This window comes from Sturnus vulgaris, chromosome 4, assembly GCF_052056855.1.
Source record: "Sturnus vulgaris isolate bStuVul1 chromosome 4, bStuVul1.hap1, whole genome shotgun sequence".
Taxonomy (NCBI): domain Eukaryota; kingdom Metazoa; phylum Chordata; class Aves; order Passeriformes; family Sturnidae; genus Sturnus; species Sturnus vulgaris.
In genome coordinates this window covers 24,283,238-24,310,705 of record NC_142246.1, presented here as the reverse complement: position 1 = coordinate 24,310,705, position 27,468 = coordinate 24,283,238, and the positions used below count along the sequence as shown (strand labels likewise).

Sequence of the window (27,468 nt, the reverse complement as noted above, 5' to 3'; positions counted from 1 at the left end):
AAATATCAAATTTAGAATCTTATAAATAGCACTAAGCTCATCCCTGTTGAAGCAAGAGGATATTTTAGGTTCTCCAACATGTAAATTCGACAGACTGGAGTTTTCACCAAATGTCTTAAAAAGTAAGTAATCTTAACTCCAAATTCTTTTGGAAAATAAATTTATCTTTTCTGAATTCTGTTATACAGAGTTAACCATACGTGGTTAAGCAGTTATTTCATTCTGTATAGTGACAGCAAAGGACATAAAATACTTACTGGAACTGAACTATTGAGGTAGAGCTACCAACTAAAGTTTCTTAAAACATGTTCTGTATGAAATCTTCACTTAATTAATGCCTACGTGATGTGCAATTCCAAATAAAACCACAGTAGCTTGGTACAATTAATTTCTATTCATTCATATTTAAAATGTAAAAATTATTTCTCTTTTAAATTTGGAAAACCTGCACAATTGATCGGCAGTTAAAAAAATAATGTAAGAGCAATTTCTACTTTGAGCTCTAGGTATAACAAGGAAATAGGTCCCCAAAGATTAGTCTGATAATGGGAAAAAAAATCACAAACTCTAATATGCAGCTTTTCAAGATCCCTGATGAAATACTAATCTTTATCACTTTTATCTTGCTAAGAGATTTGCGAAGATCTTTCCATAAGCAGAATGTGCTTGATAAATATTGAGATAATTCTAAGAATAACTGTGAGGTCCAAAGCATATTTTGCCAATGGCATTTGGAAAGCTGAAAATTAGGACAAAAGTGAAAAAAATGGGAAATATTAGGAGAGATGAATATCTAACATGAAAATCTAAGTAAATTGGATATGGCTATGGTTATAAGTCAGGTTATGTAACTTCTCTGTGGGTTTTAAGGGTTTAACTCCCTAAGTACTAGCCAGGTGGTGAAACATATGCAGCAGAAAGATAAGCTTTCATATATTTTCTTTCACCAAGGAATCATCCAATCATCAATCCAATTCAATCACCAAGTATGCTGTCTTTTACCAGTCATGTTGCTAGCCAGTGAGAATGTTTCTCTGCTACCACTGATGTGCCAGCTGTGTCCCTGAACAGAAATCACAGATTTTGTGAACAAATATGTTTAATTTCTATTGTTTTATGAGAGTCATATCTAATATTGCGAAATATAAATAGTTGTAAAGAGCAATTGTTTTTGAAATCCAAAATACTTTCTAAAACCTTAATTTCTAAACTTTGAGATATGGTCATATTTTTTTTTAATTGAAAGTAGGAAAATGAGCTGCTTAAAACAATAGTTTACTTTATAAATACATATCTTCTTTCAAAATTGAAGTTTTTTTGGTAACAGTAACAAGAAAGGAAGTCTTGTATACCACTTCTAAATTAATATACTGTAACTTACAGTAACAGAAGATTAATTCCTCTTGTTACAGCTAAAGAAAGTGAAGGGTCTTATTTTTGTCACTTCCAAATTATCATGAGCTTCTGCAGAAAGATTCTCTTGAGTTTGTGGCTTTGCAGTTTGCTGTTTTAATTTAAGTTTAGGACAGTTCAAAACAGACTTGGGCTTGTTATTGATATTTGCAACCATTTTTCCAAACAGAATGTCAAATTTTGAGCAGTTTCAGTTCGACTTTTACCAGTCTAATTATACCATAGAGGACCAGGAAGAAGGTTGTGACAGCTATGGCTCAGACAAAAACCTCTGTGCAAGCAGACAGTAAGTATAGGAGTTGTTTCAGCTTCCCTCTTCTATAGATGGTGGTTCTGGGGCTGGCTTTGGGGCTTGAAGGAGCAGGAAAGAGATTCAAGACATCATCTAAACTTTCAGAAAGGCAGAATGCCTATAAGTGAATTTTTCTTTTTAAAGGATTTGATTTTCTGCTACTTTGATTAGTATAGGTGTTACAGGTGGTTTACCTGACAGGAGTAACTGAGCTTCATGTTACCAATGTGAAATTTAGTGTGAATATTGCAGGAAGTTCTTTAGGACCCTTCTGAGGTTCAGGGAAATGTGTGGCTCTTTCATTAGCACTATGGACGTATCTGAGGAGTGTCACCAGGATGCTGGGCAAAAAAAAAAAAAATGGTCACAAGTGCCCGAGCTGGAATTGTGCGCGGTGGGGTGCGGGGCTCTGGCGGGCTGGCGAGGAGCTCTGCGGGGCGGCCCGGGAGCTGCGCTGATGGACGGCAAAGGCAGCTCACAACTATTACCCACCGCGAGCACTGCACCCAGAAAACCTCCACGTTCCCCAAATTGAAAATAGGCGAAGTGCAGGTGGCACGTGGTGAGTAGCTCCGTTTCTCATTGTAGTCATGAGTTTGGCTGTGCTTTGCCTCTCGTCCCAGGAGCCAGACAGACAAGCAGCCTGCGGCTGGGGCTTTTGTCCCATCAGACATGCTTCCGTCCCCCCACAGCTACACGGGGCAGATTCTGCAGCCAGCGTACAGTCCTGACACTCCTCACCTTGGGTATGTTGATGGATTTGACGAGGAGCCTCCTTTGCTAGAAGGTAAAACTAATCCCACAGACACGCGTGATTCCTGGGGGTGCCTCTAACCTTTCTTTGCCAGCTAGTGGAATTCACCAGAGAAACTGCAGCAGAGCTGGCGAGCCTCGCCGTGTGAGCTGCAGCCAAAACTCCTGGCCCCCTAACCTGGATTCTCTCCTACAAATTCGCCATGGATTTATCCAGCCTGATGGCATTGGGCAGATATAGGGTACCACCGCTAGATGACAGCAGAACAATAGTTTTGCATTCACGTTTCCAAAACTGTTTCCCACTTGTAAGGGTCGGTCCGAAGTTCCCCTCGATTTTGCCTCCCGACCGTCGCAAGGAGACCTTGAGGACCCCCACCCAGACTGACTCCGAACAATGGTTTACTGGCCGGGCCAAGGTGGATGCCCATGACTGTGTGCTGGTGTATTGTGTTCACTGGACCGTGCTGTCGTGGCACCAACCAGAGACTGTGTTGCATCAACTGAGGACTGATTGTCCGTACCTGTCTCCTGCAGCACCACACAATGGTCCATAAATCTTCCCACCTTTTGGCTAGAGGCCACTCGCTTTGGAGAAGGACTATAAAAGAGCGACCCTCTGGAAAAGACCCTTTGAGATCTCTCCACTGATGAAGACCCCTGAGATCTCCCCACGGACGAAGACTCGTCTATCGGATGACCCGCGAGGACGCCCGTCTCGTCTGTTGGTAGCTATTCTCCCATCCCTTCCTTTCCTTCCCCTTTCCTTATCCTGTACCTCTCCCCTTTACCGTAACTGAATTGTTGGCATTTGATGAAATGCATTGCTGTTGTTGACTAAACTGATTTTCTGCTGTTGAATAAACTGATTTTGTCCCCTGCATTTTGCCTGTTTGCACCTTTGAGATCAAAAGAACCATCACGACCCCCGCTCTGCATTAATAGCGGATCGTGACATTAAATTGGCGTCACGGACAGGATTTTCTGGCGGACAGAAGGGATGCAAGGTTGTCTGTAGTCTGTATCAGGGGAAGGAAGTCTTACTCCAGCCGCACCTAGCTGGCCACCTCGGATGGGTGAGCCTGTCTAGAAAGCAAGGGGGGTTTTCCTGATTTCCCGCAGACTGCAGACACCTTGGTGTGGAGCATCCCCAGACTCGCTTGAGGGTTCTGTCGTCAGAATTTCACAAAAGATCTACTGGTGCAAAAGGCGGGACACTGTTGTTGTTGTTGTTGTTGTTGCTGTTGTTGTTGTTTTGTTGTTTTTTATGATGTTTGACTACTTGGTGCAGTGAAGAGACAACCTGGTGTTTTGGTAACTAAGGAGTACCTCCCAAGTAGTTTGGTCTCTTCACCCGCACAGGGAAGCGAAGGGGGGCACACAGCGGAAGCTGTTTCGTTGTGTGTGGTAACTTAAGCAATAGACCTCCCTGTTGTGGTTTTTACTTATCCCTTCACAAAATGACTGAGAATTCCACTGTAACAAATAAAGCTGCATTCTATGCTCTATTAGCTAAGTATAGCGCCAGACCGTCCCAAGGTGGGGAGGAATGGGCGAACAATAATTGGTTTAATCTGGAGAATGTGATTGATAGGATATATTCCTTGCAACATGAGTCAAGGTTCAAACTGGGCAAAAATAAAACCATACTCTGCTCAGTTTTGGGAGCTTGTCTTACGGCAGCCATAGAAACTCGCTTTAAGCGAGTGAGTGAAGAAAGCACAATTATAGATTCTTTGCAAAATCTTGTTCAAATTCTGCAAAATGAGAACCACTCATTGCGAGACGAAAATCATATGCTACAGGCTGCCCTAAAAAAGGAATGTGCAAAAAAATTAAAGCAGAATGAAACACACACAGAAACAGAGGAAAAGGAGATTGTTCACATTAATCAAATTTATCCCCAAAAGGAGTTAACTGTAATGAAAAATCTTGGGGAAAACTGCTGTCCAAAATTAAGACCTATGGTTAAAACACAATATACTTATCTTGGTCCTGATGATTTTGAACCAAACATATCTACAAAAGAAATCCCATATTCTGCCACTGAATTAGCAAAACTGAAAAAAGAATATGGGCGACTCCCTCATGAAACAGAAACTGAATATGTATTTCGAGTGTCTCTTACTGGGGGAGATCAGATTAAATTATCAGAAAGCGAAGCTAGTGGGTACTGGGGACATGGAGTTTTCTTAACAACCGGAGATAAAAGCTACCCATGGTCCTTGACCCAACGTGCAGCTTTCTGGGCCGGGGGGCTTAACCCCCTGGAAAGGGGAGACCCTATAGCTTTAGTTGGTACTCTCGACCAACTTTTGGAAAACATTCACAAAGCTGCCTGCTTGCAAATGATACATGAGAGAAAACTGACTACCACCTATGAATCACCTATGCAATTACCTGTAATGCCTGAAATCATGACCCCTTTAATTCGTGGTCTCCCAGAAACTCTCAAATCTACCGCAATTCTCCTTCAAAAAACTATTGCATCCATGACACCTGTAGAAAGATTAGATAGATTTCTTGGAAACTCACGTGAGCGATCTGGTTCCGTGGACTCTTTCCCTCCCTATGAAACCCCTCCTAGACGGACTCCAGAGTCTCCGGACAATAACCGTAAAATCTGGACATGGAGCGAAGTGGCAGAGGAATTGCTGAATTTCAGTAGGAAATATGGACCCGTAAAAATCCCAGAGGATAAAGTGGAGAAAACCAAGGGTGTTAGACACATCATTTCTCCTAGTAGTGATAAGCCAGAAAAGGGGAAGTTGAATACTTCTCGTCAGTACTGGTGGTCGTTGGGGTTAAAGAAACAAATTCCTAAAGATGTTATGGATGGCTTACCACTTGACAAGTTGATAAAAATTGTTGTGAATTGGCATTGCCCTAAGATCCTTACATCAAACTCTCCTACTGTTCAGCCTAGTGCACCTCCTCCTCCACCAGTCATGGTCAGTGAGTCAAACCTAACCCCTCCCCAGATTCTGGGCAGTGAGCCAAATCAATCTCCTCTACAGGTTCTGAGAACTGAGTCAGAGTTTCCTCCTTCTCAGTCTTTGGGAATGGAACTAAAACGGCTTCAGAAGCAGGGAAACTAGAAACCCCATCTCTCGTGGGTGAGCAGAGGGATGGGGGGGGAAACTGGTTATTTCTTAGAACGCTCACCAGAAACCACAATACTGGGGACCTCCTGATAACAGCAATAGTTGGTCCTAGAAGGTCACCTGTCACTTTTGTGGTTGACACTGGAGCTCAAATTTCTGCACTAACAAGAAAAGCTGCGCAGAAATGTGGAGTTGTTCCAACGAGGAGACAATGCTTTGTCCTTAATGCCTTGGGGACCACAGAAGCTATGGATATAGCTCTGATAAAAATCCTACTACCTGGAGAAGAGAATTTGTTACTTATTAAAATTGTAATTGGGGATATTCCAAATGATTTATTAGGAATGGATGTCCTCGCTGGGAGGCAGTGGGAAGACGAGGAGGGTTGTCTCTGGTCTTTTGGCACACCACGTTTTAATATTAATCTGCTCCAAACTGCACCCTCCTTACCTTTCAGTAAAATTACTAATGTGAAACAATACCCACTTCCCACTGGTGCCAAAGAAGGAATCAAGCCAGTTATTCAGGACCTGAGAGATCAGGGAGTGATAATTGACACTCATTCTCCCTTTAACTCTCCAGTGTGGCCAGTCCGTAAACCCAACGGAAAGTGGAGGCTGACAGTAGATTTTCGCAGACTAAATGCAAACACAGATCCTCTCACAGCAGCTGTCCCAAATTTAGCTGAACTTATAACTTCAATTCAGGAGAAGGCTCATACAATCATGGCAACTATAGATGTCAAAGACATGTTCTTCATGATACCTATACAACCAGGTGACATAGACCGTTTTGCCTTCACCTGGGAAGGACAGCAATACACCTTCACTAGGCTTCCTCAAGGCTATAAACACTCCCCTACTCTAGCCCACCATGCTTTAGCACAGGAATTAGAAAAGATACCCAAACCTGACAATGTAGCTGTCTATCAATACATTGATGATATTCTGGTGGGAGGGGATGAAATAGAAGTAGTGGGGGATACCCAACAGAAAATAATCTCTCATCTGGAAAGCCTTGACTTACAAATTCCCCCAGAGAAAATTCAAAAACCCTCACAGGAAGTGAAGTTTTTAGGGATTTGGTGGAAAGGAGGCATGACATGTATTCCACCGGATACCCTAACTTCTCTGGATCAAATTAAAATGCCCGGATCCAGGAAAGAGCTTCAACAAGCTCTGGGATTATTAGTGTTTTGGAGAAAACACATCCCTGATTTTTCAATTATTGCCAGACCCCTTTATGACTTGCTGAGGAAAAAAGTAAAATGGGATTGGACCCCTTCTCAGGAGGAAGCACTACAACTTCTGATTTTCGAAGCAACTGCACATCAAGCCCTAGGCCCTATTCATCCCACAGATCCTTTCCAGGTAGAATGGGGATTTGCTACCTCGGGGCTATCAGTGCACATATGGCAACGGGGTCCAGAAGGCCCTACAAGGCCGGTTGGTTTTTATTCTCGTGGTTTTAAAGATGCCGAAAAAAGATACACTACCTGGGAAAAGGGGCTTTTTGTTGTTAGTATAGCTCTCATAGAAGTAGAAAAAATTACACGTCAACAACCAATTGTATTAAGAGGCCCCTTCAAAGTTATCAAAGCAGTCACCAGCGGGACCCCTCCCCCTGACGGGGTGGCCCAGAGATCCTCAGTCAGGAAGTGGTATGCCCAGATAGAACATTACTGTAACATTTTCTCTGTAACAGAAGGAGCTGCAAAAAGTCTGGCTATACAAGAAACTGAGAATTTGGCTAACAGCCACGATAAACCTGCCTCAGTAATTAAAGTGGCCCCTCCTTTCTCCCCTGAACAATCAGTGAATTCCTGGTTTACTGATGCCTCTGCCAAACGAGAGGGAAAAGTGTGGAAATACAGAGCAGTGGCCCTTCATACTTCATCTGGTGAACGAATTATTACTGAGGGAGAAGGCAGTGCTCAGGTTGGTGAACTGATTGCCGTTTGGAGTGTTTTCAAGCAGGAGGCACATAATACCTCTCTTGTTTGTATTTACACTGACTCCTATGCTGTGTTTAAAGGATGTACAGAGTGGCTTCCTTTCTGGCAGCAAAATGATTGGGAAGTCAACAGAATCCCAGTATGGCACAAGGAAAAATGGCAAGAAATTCTAGATATAGCAAGTCACGGGAACTTTGCTGTGGGGTGGGTGGCTTCCCATCAGACAGATGGAAATTTAGCTGGTGAATGGAATAATGCCGCTGATGAGTTAGCAAGACTAAGTCCCCTGAAAAAGGAACAAATTACAGAAGATTGGGAACATCTGTTAGAATGGTTGCATATAAAAAGACAACACACAGGTGCCAAAGATTTATACAAAGAAGCCCTTGCTCGTGGCTGGCCTGTCACCAGGGAAATGTGTAAAACATGCATATCAGCTTGTGAGCAATGCCGCAGACGACTAGAAAGGCATCCTTTGGAAGATGACCCTTTGCACTTAAGGAAAGGTAAAGGCCTATGGGATGCATGGCAGGTAGATTATATCGGCCCCTTTAAGAAGTCTGGTGGTAAACACTTCGTGCTGGTGGGAGTGGAAATAATTTCAGGGCTAGTTCAAGCTGAAGCCTTTAATAGAGCTACAGGAGAAAATACTGTTAAGGCATTGCGAGAATGGTTTGGAACATTTCCAAAGCCGCAGGAGATTCAATCTGACAATGGGTCTCACTTTACTGCTAAAGTAGTACAGGAATGGGCAAGGGAGGAAGGAATAAAGTGGACTTTTCACACCCCCTATTATCCTCAAGCCAACGGGATTGTAGAAAGGACCAATGGTCTTCTAAAGCGACTCCTAAAGCCACATGAGGGAGGTTGGGATCTTCGATTATGGCAAGCTGTAAAAGGTATAAATGATAGATGGGGGGTAAACGGGTGTCCCAAAATAACTGCTTTTTGTCTAAAAGCCCCAAGCATCATTCCTGCACTACAGGGACCTAATGATTCCAAAAATCCAGTCCATTATCCTGGGCAACCTGTTTTGGTAAACCTCCCTACTGTAGGAGAAGTACCACTAGTACTAAAAACTCCTCTAAATAAATATGCATGGGTAGCCACCAATGCTCTGGGAAAGGAGCATCGGATAAGTACCCGTTGGATTGTTCCATCATTTTGACCTCCTGCCTTTTGGTGGCAGACTCTGTTATGTTTGCTTTCACAGAAGACCACCGAGGGACATGGGGACTGGACGAACCATGATCATCTTTTTGATATTTTTCTGTATCCTACCACCACACCATGGCCAAAACTCGGCCCAGTGGCCATGGTCTGAAGCTTCCATCAGGCATACCAGTGCTCTAGGACCCTACCCCAGAGATCGTCACCCAAGCCTTGCGACCGTAGTACTGCATGGTTCTGAGGTATACCGTTCAAGTGACTGGGGTTGGGACAAAAAGGACTGGGCTAGGGTACTAACAGGAATAATTGGTGAAGAAATCAAGGTAGGATGCAGAAAAGTGGAAAAATCCCTTCATGAGAAAGCCACCACCATTACAATCACCGGGAATTACTTAAAATCAGATATAACCAGTAGTTTGCACCCTAACATCACGGCGAGTCTCTGCCCCACAACAGCATGGACATGTAAAAAACAAGCTCCCCTAATACTGTGCTGTCGCCAAAGGAAGGTTGGTAACTATACCCTGGACCCTGACACCAACAACGTTGAAGTTACAAAGCTTTGTGCAGATGAACTTACTGACTGTTGGCATAACTTTACTTTAACCAGACCAACCTATGTAACATGCTCCTGGCAGAATAACACAACAGATGAGTCCAGCTTGAAAGGCCTGACCTATAAATTCAGAATAAATGCTATAGAAAAACCCACGCTAACCGCCGTAGTTATATACCGTGGTGTAAGTACCCCCCTAGTGTTAGATGACAAAAACAAGGTTTTCCCTCCTTTCTTGGTGACACAAGGTGATAATGTTGCAATAACTTGTAAATTAGCAACTGGATCCCTCACCAAACCTGCATACAGTTATGGCATAGAATCTCATGGCCGGACTTTATATTGCAAGCCCCAAAATCAAGACTGTTGGCTAAACCTAACTGCTGTACAATTTTCCTATAAAATCATGTGTGGGAAAAATGATACAAAATACTGGGGAGAGCTTGATGTTAATGTTGTAACACCTACTACCCAACCACCGGTTGTGCTAAGCCCTACAATTTTTCAATTTGGACCTTATGTAATTAGAAAAACTGGCCAACAACAAATATTGTTTAATCCGGCATGGTCTCTCAAACAAATCAAATTATTGATGCAAAATAATGTCTCAGAAGTCCAACCAGCTTGTTCACCCTTTCTGCAAACTTCTTTTGAGGGATGGACAACCTGGCTGCGGAAACGAAATCCTGCTAAAAAACGAATGGCAAGAGACATAACCGGTGTTGTGGGAACAGGATTGGGAATTTTGAATAGCATCGATTCGGAAGTACTAATGAATAAATTGGCTACCACAGCTGGAGATGTAACCAAATTACAACGGCCCCTGCAAACAGCCTTAACAGCTTTGGGAGCCCAACAATGGTTGTTATCAAACATATTACCAAGTTGGGAAAAGGTAAACGTAAATGACCACAAATTGATAATCGATGCACTTGGTACTACTCAAAATAACATCTCTTTGGCTCTCAGTTGTATCCAGGCCCAGTTGTGGATGCAGTCAGTTGCTGCTTTAATTATAAGAGAAGGTGAGGAAGGCACTTTTCCCACTGAAATCCGAAAAATAGTCTGGGACAGTGCCACTGATTTTGAAAAAGAATTCCAGTCCTGGTGGAACTTAGTAAATTTTACCTATGATCCCAGCACAAGCATTGCCACAGCCTTTGTACTGACGATTCGTAATGCTTCAGTGCATTCAATATTCCCCATCATTGCATTAGGGTTGAACCATGATGGAGCTATTCTCTATCCTTTTGAGCATAGGGAATGGGCCCGTCAAATCGGTGGGAGGTGGCAAACTGTCAATTTGGAAACTTGCATTGTCCGGGAACAACAAGGGTTTATCTGTGAAAGTAATGCAATCAGAGCTCAAGATATCTGCTTAGACACAGAACAGAATGTTTGTAACTTTGAAATCCATCCAAATGAGATTCCTGAAACTGTATTAGTATATATAGGCAATGGATGTGCATGCTTTAGAACCGCTTGTGATAGTGTTATTATAGAAAATTTGGTACTGAATACTAAAAATCATTCAAACTTTTGTGTCTGCAACTTTACTAGGATTTCAGGATGTGATTTTTCCTATGTAGCCCCAGTTACTTCTCACCATCTTTTGCAGTCAAATTACACACTGATCCACCATCTATTGCCCACTCCAATTGGAATGAACCTCTCTCTGGTGAAGCAATTGTTGCTCCACCAAGATCTGATCGAAATTTTGGAGAGGATCAAGAAAAACGGACAGAAAACTCTAATAGCTGTTCATCACAATGTGGAAAAAATACATCGTGTTTTAGAAAGAGTAAAGGCAGATGCTGAACACAGGTGGTGGGATACTCTATTTGGGTGGTCACCTACTGCTACAGGTATCCTGAACAAATTGTGTCATCCCACCATTGTTCTCTTGATTTTAGTTTTAATTGGTTTTGTTTTGTCAGCAATTCTATACATCATGACTTGGAGGATAACGAAACGATTAACACAATTGGCATCTGTGACAGATATACCCAGATCGGCTACTGTTGACATCCCCAGGGTTATTGACACAAGGTTTCAGATAAAATGAAAAATGAATATTTTCCTTTTTTTTTTTTAATAAGAATTGTTTAATCAAAACTTGCTTTAAAAATTGATTTATTTCTAATCAAAAATTGAACAAAGAATTGTTTAATCAAAAACTTGCTTTATTTTCTAATCAATACTGAAAAAATTTAAAGAATTGAGATCAAAAACTTGCTTTAAAAATTGATTTATTTCTAATCAAAAATTGAACAAATTGTTTGAAGACGTTAGCAATCAACAAAATTGAACATAATTGATCTGTTTTGTTTTCCCTTTTTTCCTTTTCCTTATCCTGTCCCTTATCTCTTTCCTACTCTCCTGTCTCTGTTTTTTCTGGGATATGCTACCAACGGGGACGAGTCCTGAAGACACCACAACTGAAGACTTCACTACAACTCTACAAAAGGGCGCTCTTGACGACGATCGTGAGTCACGGGGTGGTGTAAGGGTCGGTCCGAAGTTCCCCTCGATTTTGCCTCCCGACCGTCGCAAGGAGACCTTGAGGACCCCCACCCAGACTGACTCCGAACAATGGTTTACTGGCCGGGCCAAGGTGGATGCCCATGACTGTGTGCTGGTGTATTGTGTTCACTGGACCGTGCTGTCGTGGCACCAACCAGAGACTGTGTTGCATCAACTGAGGACTGATTGTCCGTACCTGTCTCCTGCAGCACCACACAATGGTCCATAAATCTTCCCACCTTTTGGCTAGAGGCCACTCGCTTTGGAGAAGGACTATAAAAGAGCGACCCTCTGGAAAAGACCCTTTGAGATCTCTCCACTGATGAAGACCCCTGAGATCTCCCCACGGACGAAGACTCGTCTATCGGATGACCCGCGAGGACGCCCGTCTCGTCTGTTGGTAGCTATTCTCCCATCCCTTCCTTTCCTTCCCCTTTCCTTATCCTGTACCTCTCCCCTTTACCGTAACTGAATTGTTGGCATTTGATGAAATGCATTGCTGTTGTTGACTAAACTGATTTTCTGCTGTTGAATAAACTGATTTTGTCCCCTGCATTTTGCCTGTTTGCACCTTTGAGATCAAAAGAACCATCACGACCCCCGCTCTGCATTAATAGCGGATCGTGACACCACTCTTGTGTTTATCCCGCATACATATTGGAAAATCTATAATTAATAAAGACAGATTTTTTTTTTCATATCTAGTAATAGATTTAGTAGTTTGCAGATGCTAAGTCGCTTGTTTCAGTGGGAAAGGAATTGGCAAAGCTGCTTTCAGTTTCAATTAGTTGATCATTTAACTATATGAGCAATGCCATTCTTTATGATGATTGACCATTCTAATGCTAGTGGCTGATTTTGTCGCTAGGAAAATATTTTTCCTATACTGGGGGGGGGGGGGGTGTAACCCAGTAAATTTGTCTGTAATTATTTCAGCATAATATAACACGAGCATATTCAGCCTGCTAGTTTGGCATACTGGAAGGCAGCTGGAGTTTTTACTACACAAAAGGGACTAGTACTGCCTTAAAGCCAGCAAGATCATTCTGTTTGCTATAGATAGCTGCTACATCTCTACCTCTAAGACCTCCAACCATTTAACTCCCTGTGTGGTTCACCCTGGGAAAAAGATGTAATACAGCTGCTTGTGATCTGCAAGGCTTCAGAGATATTCCTATCTATGTACCGCATAAATCGGACCAAAAATACACATTTTAATGCAGAGTAGCTTTATATATACAGTGTTTTGGCTGAGCTCAAATGATGAGCTCAGTGATGGAGAGGTGGAACAAGATAAAGACGTGGCTTTCCAAACAGATCTAACACATTGCCATTCTCAGTCACTCTGGTGGCAAATCTGAACCTAACTTTTCCCTTACTGGAGAATCTCAGGGAAGATGATTATTCATGCAAGCTGAAGTGTTTCTCCAGAAGTTATAAAATAAAGCTTTGCCCCAACAAAGTTATTGGCAGGATTCCCATCACCTTTAGTGGGACAGAATTTGTTTCTTTTTCATAGGTCTCACTAATTATTTTTTAAATGCAAACATCCCACCCTCAAAAAAAACCCAAAACCAACCAAACAAAAAAAACCCAACAACCAGAAACCATGCACACAAAAAACCCCAACCAACACCAAAACCAAAACAAACAAGCAAAAAACCCCAACAGAAACAAACAAACAAACCAACAAAAAAAGCCCAAGCTTACAGAGCACTGTATGAAGTAGTATAAACCTGCCCTGAAGGGGCAAATGTCGTTTTAAACTGCTTTTGGCATTTCACGATTAAGACATATTTCTTGTCAGATTTTCCAGAATTAAAGCATATGTCTCTGTTCTCACTGTTGTATCTTAAATTCTGGAGTTATTGTTAATTAGCAAGTTTTTCACCATCTAAGTTAATGTGGCATTAGATATGTGTGTTTTAAATATAGGAAAAACAAATATTAACTCAAAAATGCTGAGGCCATTTTTTGCTTCACTGCCTAACATTTGATTTTATAAATTAATATTCCAATTTAGAATGAAAGCTGACTCTCAAATATACTGAGTATATAGCAGAGACATTATGTTCCTACTACAGAATATGTCATCCTACAATATTATCTTCACTGAAGCATTTGTTTGTAGTTTTGTGGTATCTAACAGGTTTTTGTAAAAGTGTTGTTTTCTTGTGAGCAATTAACAAAATCCTGAAATTTCTTGTTGCAGAACTTGGGATCAATTTTGAGCATATATGGCAGAAAACATTAACAGTTCTAAATCCAATGAAGCCTGCAGATGGCAGCATTATGAATGAGACAGACCTCACTGGACCTATGGTTTTCTGTTTGGCCCTTGGAGCAACATTGCTGATGGTAGGATGTGGCAGAAATCTTCAGGGATTTCTTTTCTAACAAGCTCAAGCTTAAGTGATAATGAGTGTGAAGCTGCAGAAGATGTAGTACTGAAATAAAATGAGTCATTTGCTGCCGGTTGTTCTGGGATTAGGTATTAAAAATTCTGCATAAAATTTAAATATAATGTAAAGGTGACACAGATAAAGTGATGTATTACTTCCAGTGGAAAGAAGAGACCAGACCATTTTTAGGGTGGGATTTAATATGAAGAGAAGGACAGATCTGTGCTATATATAATTTGGAGAGGCTCTGAACAGGTTTTAAAGGAAGGAATAAAAAGGAATAGGAGGCCAGCCCGGTTTTTCTAACACTTTTGCTACTTTGTTTGAGATTATCTTCTTTCAATGTAATTTTAGAGACTGCCGAGACACATAGACTAAAAAACATCTTTATACAACTAGAATAACTGGAGAAAAAAGAAATGGAAACAGTCTTTTCCCCCCACTCCCTTAAATTTGCAATACCTTCCTATAAATTTTGCTAGTACTTTCTTATTTTATATTCTTTGTTCTATTTTGTCTGCTTAACAAAATATAGCAGCCTGTATTTGACCTCCTTCTTCTTTATGAATATAGCTTTCCTATAGGAGGAAAGTTTAACAGGATTGTGCAGGATTCCAAATTCGTCTATATATCACTGGCAACAGGAGGTCTCCAGTGTTGCTGAAGTACAACTTTTCTGGCAGCAATTTATCAGGCAGGGAAAAGGTGGGACCATTCTGGGAAGGGCTTTTCTGCCCTGCAACTGAGGTGATAGGAAAGGGGCTCTAATTCTCCATTTCCTTTGTGATAAATAGTGCTGAATCAGAAGATTTTTGAAAGTTCTTACTCAATTTGTAATGTCAGTGCAGTACCTTGAATGTGCAAACTGCAATATAAATGGCAAGTAGTATTATTATTTATGTTCCTATAAAAATAGAAATCTTTTAAAAGGGTGGAAGGGGCAGGAGGAAAGGGAATAAAAGGAAAAGAAGGTGGGAAGCTAGAGAAGATAGGCTATTTTCCACCTGGAGAAATAAATGTATGAGGGTAGTAGAAGGAGAAAGTTGAATTAATTATAATAAAAAAATGAAAGGAAAGCTAAAAGAAAGGGAAAAAATGTTTCCTGTTGATTTTTCTCCCTGAATAGCCAACAGTTATAATGAATACTAAACTATTATTATTTAAATAAATGACTTTAATTATCATACATTTTTGGGGATATTAAGCATTTTAGGTGTCATTAGAAAGCCAAGTATTTTCAATGCTCAGGTTTTAGGGCAGCAGAACACGTCTGACACAATCCAGTGTTTTTGTTCCATAACTTCACTGCAGTAAGTCTATGGGTTTATCTTAGAAATTCAGGCTACCATTTCATCTCAGATGTATTTGAATTACTAACGTGTCTCTTCAGCTGTGTAAACTATGATATCCTTTTGTACTTAAGTAAGTATCTTCTGATAGCACCAGGAACATAATTTGGTTGAGAGCTTGTTTCTAAAAATAATGTATACATTTTCTTTAGTTTCAGCTTTTTAACTATGGAAAATTATGCAAAGATATTCTTCAAAGGGTAGCAGTTCTTTCAGAGAAAAAGAGGAAAGGACTGCTAGGCTGGCAACAGGACTTGTTCTTCCTCATGTTAGTGTAAAACAGGGCAGCTCCATTATAGATAGAGAAGCCATGGCAACACAGAATTTAGCACAAGCCCAAGTCTCACCTGCTTTGCATTTTATGCTGTCATTTGTATGAAATCAGGCTTCCCCATCCACTTCAGCTAAAGGTAGTAGTACCCACTCCAGGCAGATGCAAACAAGAACACAAAGTCTGACTTTCTCCTAACCTTGCTCCTTCCGCAGGACAAATTTAGCTCTTTCCATTCATCAAAGCCTGTCAGACTAATCAAGCCTGATTCTGGTTTTGCTTACATCACTGTGAACTGGGAGTATTCCCGTGTGTGTGAATCAATATATTTACATATGTTAAGTAAGACTAAAATCAGAACCAACATGTACGGCTGTTTGTTGGGTTTTTTTCCCTTCTCTCATATCCTTGCACCACAAGTCCAACATTTCACCAATTGGAGATCTCAGCTAGCTGCTGGTGCTAGTGCTCCCTTCATCTCTGGCTTAGGAAATTTTTAATCTTAAACTGAGCTACTGGATAAATGGTGCTGTGTTATGAACAGTTAAATACACTGAAACAAACAGTCTAAAATACAGCTTGTAGTTAATGCATCTGTTTTGAGCCAGAACTTTACTTAGTTGGTGTATAGCAAAGTGTGCCCCAAAGCATTGTGTGTGTTAAACTTACTACATATCCTTAATGACTGAAATTCTAGTTGATAGTCATCTGAGCTAATATTGCTCTTCTATAGCTATCAATAATTTTATTTATTCTAGCAATTTTTCCAGATTATTTTGTACCACTAGTATGGAAATGCCAGCAAAAAAAGTCTGTGCCTAAATAGGAAGATTTCTTATGCTGTTATTTCAGGAATAGACTATTCTTTATGGTGGAAGACAATAATGGGGAAAAGGCCAGGATGCTGGAAGGATATAGGCAACCTGGCTGTACCTGACTCAACCCTGAGGACTGGCACCAGAGGAGAGCTCAGCAGTGAGCCAGGTCAATCTGCAGACAGGATAATGTTGTTGATGTAAAGTCAGGTTTTATTAGCTCAGGTTGCCTTTCATGTTCATGCATTGCTCTCCAATGAGAGCTGGTGAGCTGCCCCCAACCTGCAGCATCAGGACTTTCAAGATGTGCCATCACTAGGCAAGGCCTTCTCCATAGTGCTGCTTTATGTCTGTCCAGCTCAAATACTGCTGGCATCCAGTGATCAATTTCCACAACCATGGATACAGGAATAAAGGTCAGAGAAGGGTCCTCAAAGTTGATTTCCCCCAGATTTCATTAAAATGTATGGATGAGTAAAATCAGAGGTCTTCTCAGTCCTCCTTAGCCATAATAGGAGATAAACTAGCAAGTATCACAGAAAATGATAAAAGCTTCAACAATGTTTCTGCCTAATCCATCACAACAGAATCCAACCATAAGCCACAGCATTATTAGGAAACTGAGACTATCTATTAATTTTGAGTCTTATGTGGTTTATCATATGCAATTATATATATATATATTATATATAGTGTGTGCAACATATAGATTGCATGTGTGTATGTGTGTGTGTGTGTGCATGTGTGCCGTGTATGTGCAAAAACACTTCTCTTTTATGTATGTACATATATCTTATTACATGTCAGGAAGGTGATGCATAGTGGCCCTTCATTTGAGAAGTTTACTCCGTGGTTCTGAGTTAATGGTTAAGTTCCAGCTCTGAACTTTCTCCTTCGCAGGTGCATTCTATCATTAGGATACAAAGTTCCAAGATAAAAACAGTTTTCTGATTTATGAATGTTTTTCTGATGTACAGATGTGAGAATGACAGTATTGCATAGCCAACATTCAGCATTTAATTTGTTAGAAGCTTGAAGGGATACAAAAACATATTTAACAGTCTTTTGTGACTGTTTATTTTGGGGAGTGAACAATGCCCTTATGCCTGGAGGTGATCCTTCAAAATGATGGCAGGAGATGAAGGAATTGGTAGAGCTGTGGCCACAGTTGCCTATTTTACTAGCTTTGTGTATAAATTAGAAAACATCAAGCTCCAGGCTGCCAGGCTAGTACCTTTCATAGGCAATAAATTCAAACAAAGGAATAAAACCTAGAAGGGAAAAAAAATGTGGTATTTTTTTCATTCGTTAGAACAGAAAAAGAACACAAGCTGACAGTTACTACTGAGTTTTATGCTGAAATGTTGTATTGGACTAAGCACAGAGATGTATCTTTCTATGGTAGTCAAGGGAAAGAACAGTCACATTTGCCCTGAAAACCACATTAGTTTAAGCAACATTTTCCTAATTTTTTGCAGACCTGCTTAAAGCTGAAGGTTTGTAATAAAATGTGAAGCATATCAGGTAACCTCAGTCATCATATTACTTAGGACACTTTTTCACAGCCCCATATTCACTTTTTGTAAAGGTATTTTATAAGCCTATGCTGATTTTAATGACTAAAATGTGCTTTCCATAATTTCTTCTTAGTTTGTTGACAGTTAAACTTTCCCAAGTCTCCCAACCAATTCCAGCTGTGTTCAGAGCCCAACAACAGTAAGACTGAGTATCAGTCTTGTAACTTTAAGTTAGTTAGAAGCACATTTTGTCAATTGCACCTTGGAATTATTTTTATGCAAAAATCACCCAAAAGTATCATCAGTGGTTCACAACTGAACTGATGTAGGTGAAGCAGAGAGCGAGTGTCAGCAAGAAAAAGTAACAAACCTAAACCTAAATTTGTCTTCTGCTAGCATTTTGTGATCACTGCTCACTTCTGTCACCTCATGCTTCCTCATATTTATTCCAGGCAGGGAAAGTTCATTTTGGCTACGTGTATGGGATGAGTGCCATGGGGTGCCTTGCCATGCATGCCCTGCTGAACCTGATGAGCGTCTCGGGAGTCTCGCACGGCTGCGTTGCCAGTGTCCTGGGCTACTGCCTGCTGCCCATGGTCATCCTGTCCTCTTGTGCAGTTGTCTTCTCACTGCAGTAAGTACCACTCTAGGGCAACAGGAATCCTATGAAGTGTGAGGTTTTGTGGACTTTCGGGTGCTCTGAGGCACCCACACTGTCGGGTTATGTTTTTCTTTAGAAAGCCAAGCATGTTAATAGTTGCTATAAAGTTATTTATTGTGGAAGCATATCAGTCTCAAAGGCAAAAACAAAGCAAAGCAATGGCATAAAAGCAATGGCAAAAGCAATGACATAAAGTAATGGTAAAACTGCAGTGGCAAAATACATTGGCAAAATGCACATGGCATAAAGCCATGGCATAGAGCACCAGCTCTCCTTAATGCATGTTTTTTAATAGACACTTTTTAACTAGCTAATGCACAAACTCAGACCACTACTTCTTAACCTATTAGAATTCTGGTTTCTTAGCACGCCAGGCTACGTATAGACTACATTCATGGCCTATCTTGTTCTAACTGAAAAATGTAAGCAATATTCTTACTATAACTCTATTATTTTTGAAGCTAGATTTTTGGAGCCTCTATGGAAACACTAGTATGAGTTTTAACCTTCACTAGAATATGCAGTACTCCTCAGGCATCTAAGACCTTTTACTTACTAAAAGCACTTAAAACTTATTCCATTTCTTTACTTACTTACTTGCTCCATTTATTCACTTACTCATTCCTTCTAAAGGCTTTAATTCAATCTCTGCACTCTGATCTCTCTCTGAAGGACTCAGAGAGACTCTTGACTTACTGACTCCAATATGAAGGACAGTAAGTCAGGTGGCTGGTGTTGTGCAAAACATTTTATAAATGGTCACGTAGTAAATCTTGGCTTCTGAAACCATAACACCATTTTTTTTGTATGCATAGGTGGAAATAGACACAATTCGACTGTATTTTAGAGGGCTGGTATACACATATATTTTGATATGAGTCTTTAATTCCACTGCTTTCCACTTGGACTGAGAGTGCTGTTGATTTTTGCAGCAGCCTCAGTTGTGATTTTTGTTTTGCACAGCCAACAGTGGCCAAACTCAGGTATCAATTTTAAAATCAACTGCTGAACTTTGGGCTTATATAGCTGGTTGTCTTGTTTTGTTTTTTTTTTGTTCATAGCATCAGGCCTCCCATCTTTATGTTTCCTACTGACTTCTGTGGGACAGAATGAAATAGCCAAGTAATCCTTAATGATGTGGAGAATTAAGACAAGCACTTAAGACATAGTAGATTTAGTATTAGTATTATATTAGTATTATAGTATTCTGAGGTATAATTTTGATACAATTGCAAGCCCGAAAATAACTGAATACTTTGAAAAACCAAATGTGTAGTGGTGTATGTATCTGTGCACATGTGTGGGGTTGTTCAGACATATTCTTTAAATAGCAAACCTTTTGGCAAGCCTCTCATTCCTCCTTGTTCAGTAAGCCCTTTGAGACACAGTGTTTATCTCCTTGTTAACACACAGAAAAGTACAAGCAAGTTCCAGATCTTTCCTGAAGGCCTTGAGCAGTGCTTTTACCTATCATTAACATGTTATTAAATGATTGTTTCCCTCCTCAGTCTCTTTTGTTCTCTCATATTTTTAACTCTCCAATCTCTAACATATGGAACCTAGCAGCTGATGAACGAGAAAATGTGCATTTGTTTTCTCTGGAAAAGCATAAGTCTTATGTATATATATATATAATTATTATTTTTTAAGGAAATTATGTGATGGAATGAAGTTTTGGCAAAATTCTTGTTACATGTTTCTGTGGAGCTATGATGGCTTAACCTGACCCTATTCCATGTATTAAAGTGTTTCTGAGCTGTCCTTGACAAGATGGATGAGAGTAATGCTGAAGAAGTTGTTTATTCTCTGTCCTCCTACACTTCCCACATTTTCTTGATTAACCTGTTTAATAATCCAGCCTAATAAAATGTGCAATATATAATTGTAAGACAGATGGGGTGAATTCCAAACCAGCTGTTACAACTGTGCAGGGTACTGTTTTCTCTACATGGAATCCCCAAGCACATACCACACATTTGTAAAATGCTGTGAATTTACAGAAAGCACATCTTTTGAAAGTCTTTAAATACGAAAATGTGACAGCCTTTACAAAATTGAACTGGTATTTCTAAAATGAATTGGTAACATTAAGTACCTATTGACAGGGTTTTGCAGCCCTTCCTTATTTGGTATATGAAATTGCTTGAACACAGCAAGTACCAAGGTTAATTATTGCAAGCATGCTATTAAAATTAAGCGGCAGCTTTAAAATCCAACATATATATCATTATTTTTAATTTTTAAAATTATTTTAAATGGTAAAAGAAAGAGCAATATATTCATGAATTTAATAATATGTGTAAAAAGCATTACTTCTATTTCAAAGTCCAAAGAAATAATCTGATTTTTTTTTTCACCAAAGATATATGTAAGATAATGCACTCATCCATGGCAAAGATATATATAGTAATCTAATAACTCAATTTTCATGATTAGCTATTTCCCTGTAACAAAATAAAACAAAATATGGAACATTTGAGGTACTGAATAGTACCAAGGAGAAAACCAGTTCTCTTACTCAAATTTGCATGGAGCTAGAATTGTTTGTGCCCATCTATGCTATGATCATGTGTATGCTGTTCTCATGTGTGAGCCCAAGTTTATTAGGCCATCTTTCTGGGAGAAACATCAATGGCTTTTTTCCTGCAGAAAGCCACAACAATTCCTTAATATCAAATCCCCAAACAGTGTGGTAAAGCTACTTCCTTAACTCAACAGTGAAGGAAATGAATGTAAGCATGAAGAGCGAAATTTTTAGACCCAGCTGATGCAAAGGACCCATTTGGTGACAACATCTGCAGGATGTGAGAGAAAGAGAAGTGGAAAGGGTCCACTCACATGTGTCCTTCCATGTCAGTCTCACACATGTACAGCCCCAATCCTCTTGGTCACTGTAAGCATGACATGTGCTTTTTGCCCTTCTTCCACTCTAGAGGATTTGACCCTCACAGACATACCAGACACAAAGCTCTCTGCCAAGCCATTCTTTTTTGCAGTAACACATTGTTAGATCAAGGACTGAATTTGTAGGTGCACAGCAGTACCTCTTGATTCTGACATGATTTTTCCATCCTGCTCTTGGCCAGTACTGGAACAAACCACAAGGGGCCATAAGGCTTCAGTCCCATTCAGTGTCCCATTGTGATAGTCCCCTAAAAAGTCATTATGTTAGCTGAAAGTTGTCATTGCACAGTATGTTCCTATTGCATCCCATCCCTCTGCCAGCATGGGTACCTGCTCAAAGAGCCTTCCATACCAGCTCTGAATTTCTGGCTTACTGTTTAGGTGAGCAACTTAGCATCTCTTCCTGGAGGAGAGGTCAGGAACGTGCTTTGCAAAGCCCAGTGGAATTTCCTCAAATGCCACTACATAGGTTTAAAAAACACTTAAACTGAGGATATTAAATCACATGGTCTTTAATGTTTTATTTTTAACTTGTTGAAGTTGCAATGAGGTGCTGAGTCACTGTAAAATCAATTCTTTCCTTCCTCCCTCAAAGGCCCAAGAGCTGGCAACACCAAGTACCTTATTGGCCTGGTGACTGGACTGCTAAGAAATCAACTATTTTATGTAATGTGAATGCATTAAGTAAACTAAGTCAATTACATAAGGACAGCTTTATTCATCACGTTTTAGTTGCAATAATTATATTAGCGGAGATAATCTCTGATAAAAGGACCTACCTGAGAATGTATACAAAGTCTGTTTTTCCCTCCTGCTACTGTTATGCTGATGCTTTGGAAGAGTGGGGCACCAGGAAGGCCTTTAGGAAATGTCAGAGGTTTATTCTTTCTCAAAGTCCTTGAGACTGACACAGCAAAACTCTGTAAAGCAGCCATCTCATTATGTACTTCAGCAGTGTATTATGAACATGATCTCATGCATTTTACAGAAGCGGGCTGCAAATAAAGTGCAGATAAAGCATGTGTGAAACATTATTTATTGGCAAGATTTTGTTCCCACAGGGTTTAATAGTGAGGCCTCTGTAATCTGCAGGAGAATTTCAGTGGGCTTTCAACCATAGTCCCATAATCACCAGTTCTCCAGGGCTCCCTACTCCTGAAAGGGGGCACAGTGTAACTTCAAAAGGGCTCAGCTGTCACCAAGATGTAGGGTGGAAAGGCAGAGTCCTTTCAGTGTGCAGAGAAGGATGCCAAGATAAGCAAAATATTTTTCCTTGGTGGTTCTTTTCCCACTCCTTACTTTGTGCTCTGTGTGGTCCCTTTTTTAAAAGGCTAGTCAAGCTTTTTCCTGGGAGAGCTTTCTGCCCATCCAGCTGGTGTGAGTCTTTCAGAGCCTCTCCTGAGTGTCTAAGGCACACATAAAATCTGTTCTGTGTTTCAAAAATGCAACCCCTCCAGATCATCAGGCTTCCTGATGGAAGAGTAGATCTGTAGTGTCATTTTAGAACCTAACAATTTCTGTAAGATGATTTTGGCTGAAATAGGAACTTGGCTAAATTTAATATAAAACTTTAGCAGCTGCATCTGCTGGAGGCCCAGAAGATTTATTTGTAAATGTACAGTCCTTTTAGCAGTGCTTCTGATTAAGCTTTTATCCATGCTGAAGATATTAATTTTCTGTTTATGGTTACAATTTTAATTTGCTGTCATGCTCGACTTTCACTGTGCCAGTTAGTTCTTGGTTCTTCCATTGGCTGTTACCTGTCAGTAACATGCTGCTAGACATCAACTTGAGTTTGGTAGGATTTGGTGCTACATTTTATAATATGCCGACTCTGTCATGTTTCTTTTATGGCTTTTGTTTTCTCCTAGGGGGATGCCAGGAACTGTGTTTGCCCTGTTTATTATTGGATGGTGCAGTTTGTCAGCCTCCAAAATTTTTACGTCTGCATTGGCTATGGAAGGACAGCAGCTCCTGATTGCATACCCATGTGCTTTACTTTATGGACTTTTTGCACTTCTAACAGTTTTCTGAGATGTATTTTTTGGTAGTCTTCTTACAGCCTGTTTATGGTTGTTGGAGGGGAAGGGTTTATTTACTTATTTTCAGATTGCCTAGAGTTGTGTTAAATTCCATTAACAAAATTAGATTCTATGACTTACTGTTTTTTTTACTAATGGCTGATAATGAAATAAAAAATCAAGCTAACAGGTCGATGGCCTTAAAATAATGGTGTTTTGACAGTCTTACAGCTTAAGGAAAAGAAATTATTTTCTTGAGAAAGTTGTAAAAGTGGATAAAAGAAGGAAATAAATTATAATTAAAATAAAAAAGCCTGTTATGATTTGTAAGTATTTCTAATATAATACATATGCTAGAGAGTAACTAGAATGCAATTATGTAAATATTTAATGGACATAGTAAATCAAGCTAAAATGCATATTTATTTGTTTTTAAAGAAACAGCTTGCCATCTTATGTAATTACTAATTAATATCCAACATTTATAGGTTTGGTTTTGGGTTTTTTTTGTGACAGAAGACTGAGTGACCCTGTTTTGTGACATTGGAGAATTGGCCAGGAACAGGCTGATACAACAGAAGGAGCCAGGAGCCTATGAAGGTTGCCTTATTTTTTCTTTTTTTTTTTTTTTTTTTTTTTTTTTTTTTTTTTTTTAAGAGGTACTGGAGTCCAAAACACCATTGTACTGTTTTTAATGCACAGTAACATTATATTTTAAAATTTTCACTAAACCACTACCTGCTGTAACGGCAAGAAAGCACCACACAAAGTGGAGGCAACCCCTACAAATGTGTCCTGAAAGGCAGAACTGTATTTGAACAGGCAAAATACAAATCTCCATAATTTTATCTGCCCCTAAAAAATCTATTTGCTGTTTTTAAGGGAACCAAGCGTTTATATAATGGCAATAAAGCACAGAATGCACAAGATGATATTTTAAAATATAGTATTAGAAATATCGAGCCATCAAGAGGAATAGGAGATGAGTGCAGTCACAACATGAAAAAAATCTAAATGAAGTAGAAGAGAAAATAAGGGAGGTGTAGAAAGAACTAGCAAAAGTAGATACATGAAATAAATGGAAATGTGAAGGAAATAAATTGTAGCAGATTAATTCTTCAGTGTCTTATGGTGTCTTTCTTCTTGATGCGTATTCTTATGATCATTATTATCCTCAATTGATTGTTTTGAACTCTTTGGTGAATTGTTTACAAAATATTTTCTTTCTAGACAGAGGGCCAGTGATTCTGGGACAGAGGGTCCTGATGTTGCAAACACTTAGGCAGAAGCTTAGTATGACAAAGCTGCTCAAGAATACACAAAAGTAATTGTATTCCTAATCCTTTTCAAGTCAGAGGTAAATTAGATGATCAGTTTGTTCTCAAGCTAGTGAGTCTCTTTCTGAATTGAAAGAGTCCTTGGTAAAAATATTTACCATTGCTGTCATATTTGGGGTTTTTTTTAAGAACTCTTATGCAAGCCATTCTGGAATTCATTTTACTGAATTCCAGCAGAACTGATTCAGAGTAGAGGTCATGAGAAGCAAACAAAAGGTAATGTATATTTAGCTAATTCCTTAAAAAAATCACAACTCATTTATGGAAGAAAAATCTGCATTTTTCCATTTCTTTACTGCAACGCTATGAAAACAGAGGGAACAGAGGAGGCCAAATTGGAGGCACGACCCTGCAGCACATTGTGGCTCTAACTAGGCAGGATCTAGTTGTATGCAAGTGGGAATTGTGTGAATTTGGAAGATCAGCAATTGTAAACATGACTAATTTGGCCCTGCTGTATCAGGAAGTAAATCTGACAGTAATAAGGCACAGATAAACATGTCAAGTGACTGCAGGGTATGGATATAAAAATCAGGTGCTTTGATTTACCACGCATTAATGGCATTCTCATGTCTGAATGGGGACAGATTCATATGGTTGCACTAGTTATAGAGTTCAGGAAAGATGGTTTAGAAATACTCAGATCCATTTCTGTCCTGCACTTCCTATTATCATTCATACTGTCTAAAACAAGTATAAAACAGCTCTATTCTGCAGCACTTTATGTTCATTCTCATACTGATCTGCATGATATGAATGGCAGGGGAAGCAGTGAATTGAGCCATCAATTTTTCTTTTGATGTCATAGACAAGTCAAATTATGGGGAAAATGAGCACCTTGAAATTTTACCACAACATTTACAAAGCAAATGGTAGTCTAATTATAGTTTTATGTTTATTTTCTTAGAATTTGTAGCTTCCTCCTTTTCTTCACTGAGAGACATCTTCATAATTTTGAATGCTAAGATTTTAATTCCAATAATTTCCCTTGCTTTACTGGCTTTTTTTGTGCCAATTTCCTTTTACCTATTCCCAAAGGATTTCCAGTAAGTGGTACATGCTGGTGCTGTGGTCCCAGTATGGTGTCCTTCAAGAGTCTCTATGATGATTGAGAGGGTTTAACTGTCTTAGATGTGCTTCTGCTTTGAAACAAGATTCCTCATTATTACCCAGCTCTCCTTTCTGGAGGTCAGCTTAGCCGTGGTGGTGCTTTTGACCATGTTATTCTTGTGTGTGCTACCTAAACCTAAAAATATTATGGTCACTATCACAAACTGTTACTTCATAAAAAAATAAGTGTTATTTTGATCTAAAATCAGTTTTAAACATATATATTTGGTAATAAGCTCTTATTCTGACTCTCTGGACAGGCTTTCCCAACACCATTTATCTTTCTTTTGTTTTCTCTTGCTTGGGGCCTCATATTTAACTCCCTCATATCTTTCTATGAAAGTTTAAATACAAGGTTGGCAAACTGTTGCTTTCAACTTGCCAAAGACAGGATTATAAAATAGTAATGGGTCACATATGGATTTTTAATTCAGGCTTCCCACTCCAAAGTTAAAAAAAATTCATGAGACTTACAAATAAGCTTGAAAACACAAAGGGAAAAATAATGGTTTTGGAGAGTGAAGTTTTCTGATCTGTCTTTCGTTTCTTGTTCTTCACAGCATCCCCATGAAATGTTCTGAATGTGCATTCACACACAAAAATGGGCATTTATGTAGGCTATGTGAATTATTTAATTCAAAGGGTGATGCAATTGTTGGACACATACAGTAAGACAGAGATGTAGGAGAAAAAGTGTTTGCCTGCCTTCCACTGCACTTCTTGTGTGCCAGGCATACTCAAGGTCACCCCCAGAAGAAAGTATGCAGCATTCTTCTGTAATACAAACACTTTGCTGTTCTATCACAAATAAATGCAGGGGGGCATGAAAATGAACATATTCTGAGTGAGAGGAAGCTATAACATGTGGCTGACTGTGCAAGGGCAATAAAATGGTTTTATATCTGACTAGTAGCTGCTGACAAAATGTCGGGTTGCATCTGGTGACCTCCTCTCTCAGGCCACTTCTGTAGTACCAAAGTTCCACTCTTTGATCAAAAATCATCTTGTCACAAGTCATCTCTAATAGGTTATAATATGACCTTGAATGGTTTAACTGTTGGTAAGCTGAATTGAGGGCAGAAAGCTGCTGACACATTGAATTGGGCACATGCTGTGCTTCTTGGTGAAAAAGCTCCATTAGCAAAGAGTAATATTTTTCTAGTTTTTTTAGCTTAGAAGCCACAGAGGGTTTATATACAAACCAGTGACCTCATTTCATGACTGTGTTGTTTATGTCGTTTGAGAATGAGAAAAGACAGCTCTGTGTCTTGACTTAGACCTTTCTTGCCACCACTTTATTTCAGTGCCTTGCTAAA

The 27,468-nt window shown here is 39.7% G+C and overlaps 1 protein-coding gene across 3 annotated transcripts; it reads left to right on the top strand.

Annotated features, from left to right (window-relative positions):
• YIPF7 (Yip1 domain family member 7) lies at positions 1-24,820 on the top strand. Of its 3 annotated transcripts, XM_088163313.1 has the most exons (6): positions 1-122; positions 1,583-1,699; positions 2,329-2,492; positions 13,978-14,123; positions 18,572-18,753; positions 23,556-24,820. In XM_088163313.1, the coding sequence occupies exons 2-6, from the start codon at positions 1,584-1,586 to the stop codon at positions 23,716-23,718; spliced, it is 771 nt and encodes a 256-aa protein (XP_088019439.1). In that variant the 5' UTR covers positions 1-122; position 1,583; the 3' UTR covers positions 23,719-24,820. The 3 variants fall into 3 exon arrangements, with proteins under 3 accessions (XP_088019439.1, XP_014726586.1, XP_088019440.1); XM_014871100.2 differs by lacking the exon at positions 1-122 and having other exon boundaries at positions 1,460-1,699; XM_088163314.1 differs by lacking the exons at positions 1-122; positions 1,583-1,699; positions 2,329-2,492 and adding an exon at positions 1,735-2,267.
• The last annotated feature ends 2,648 nt before the right edge of the window (positions 24,821-27,468 follow it).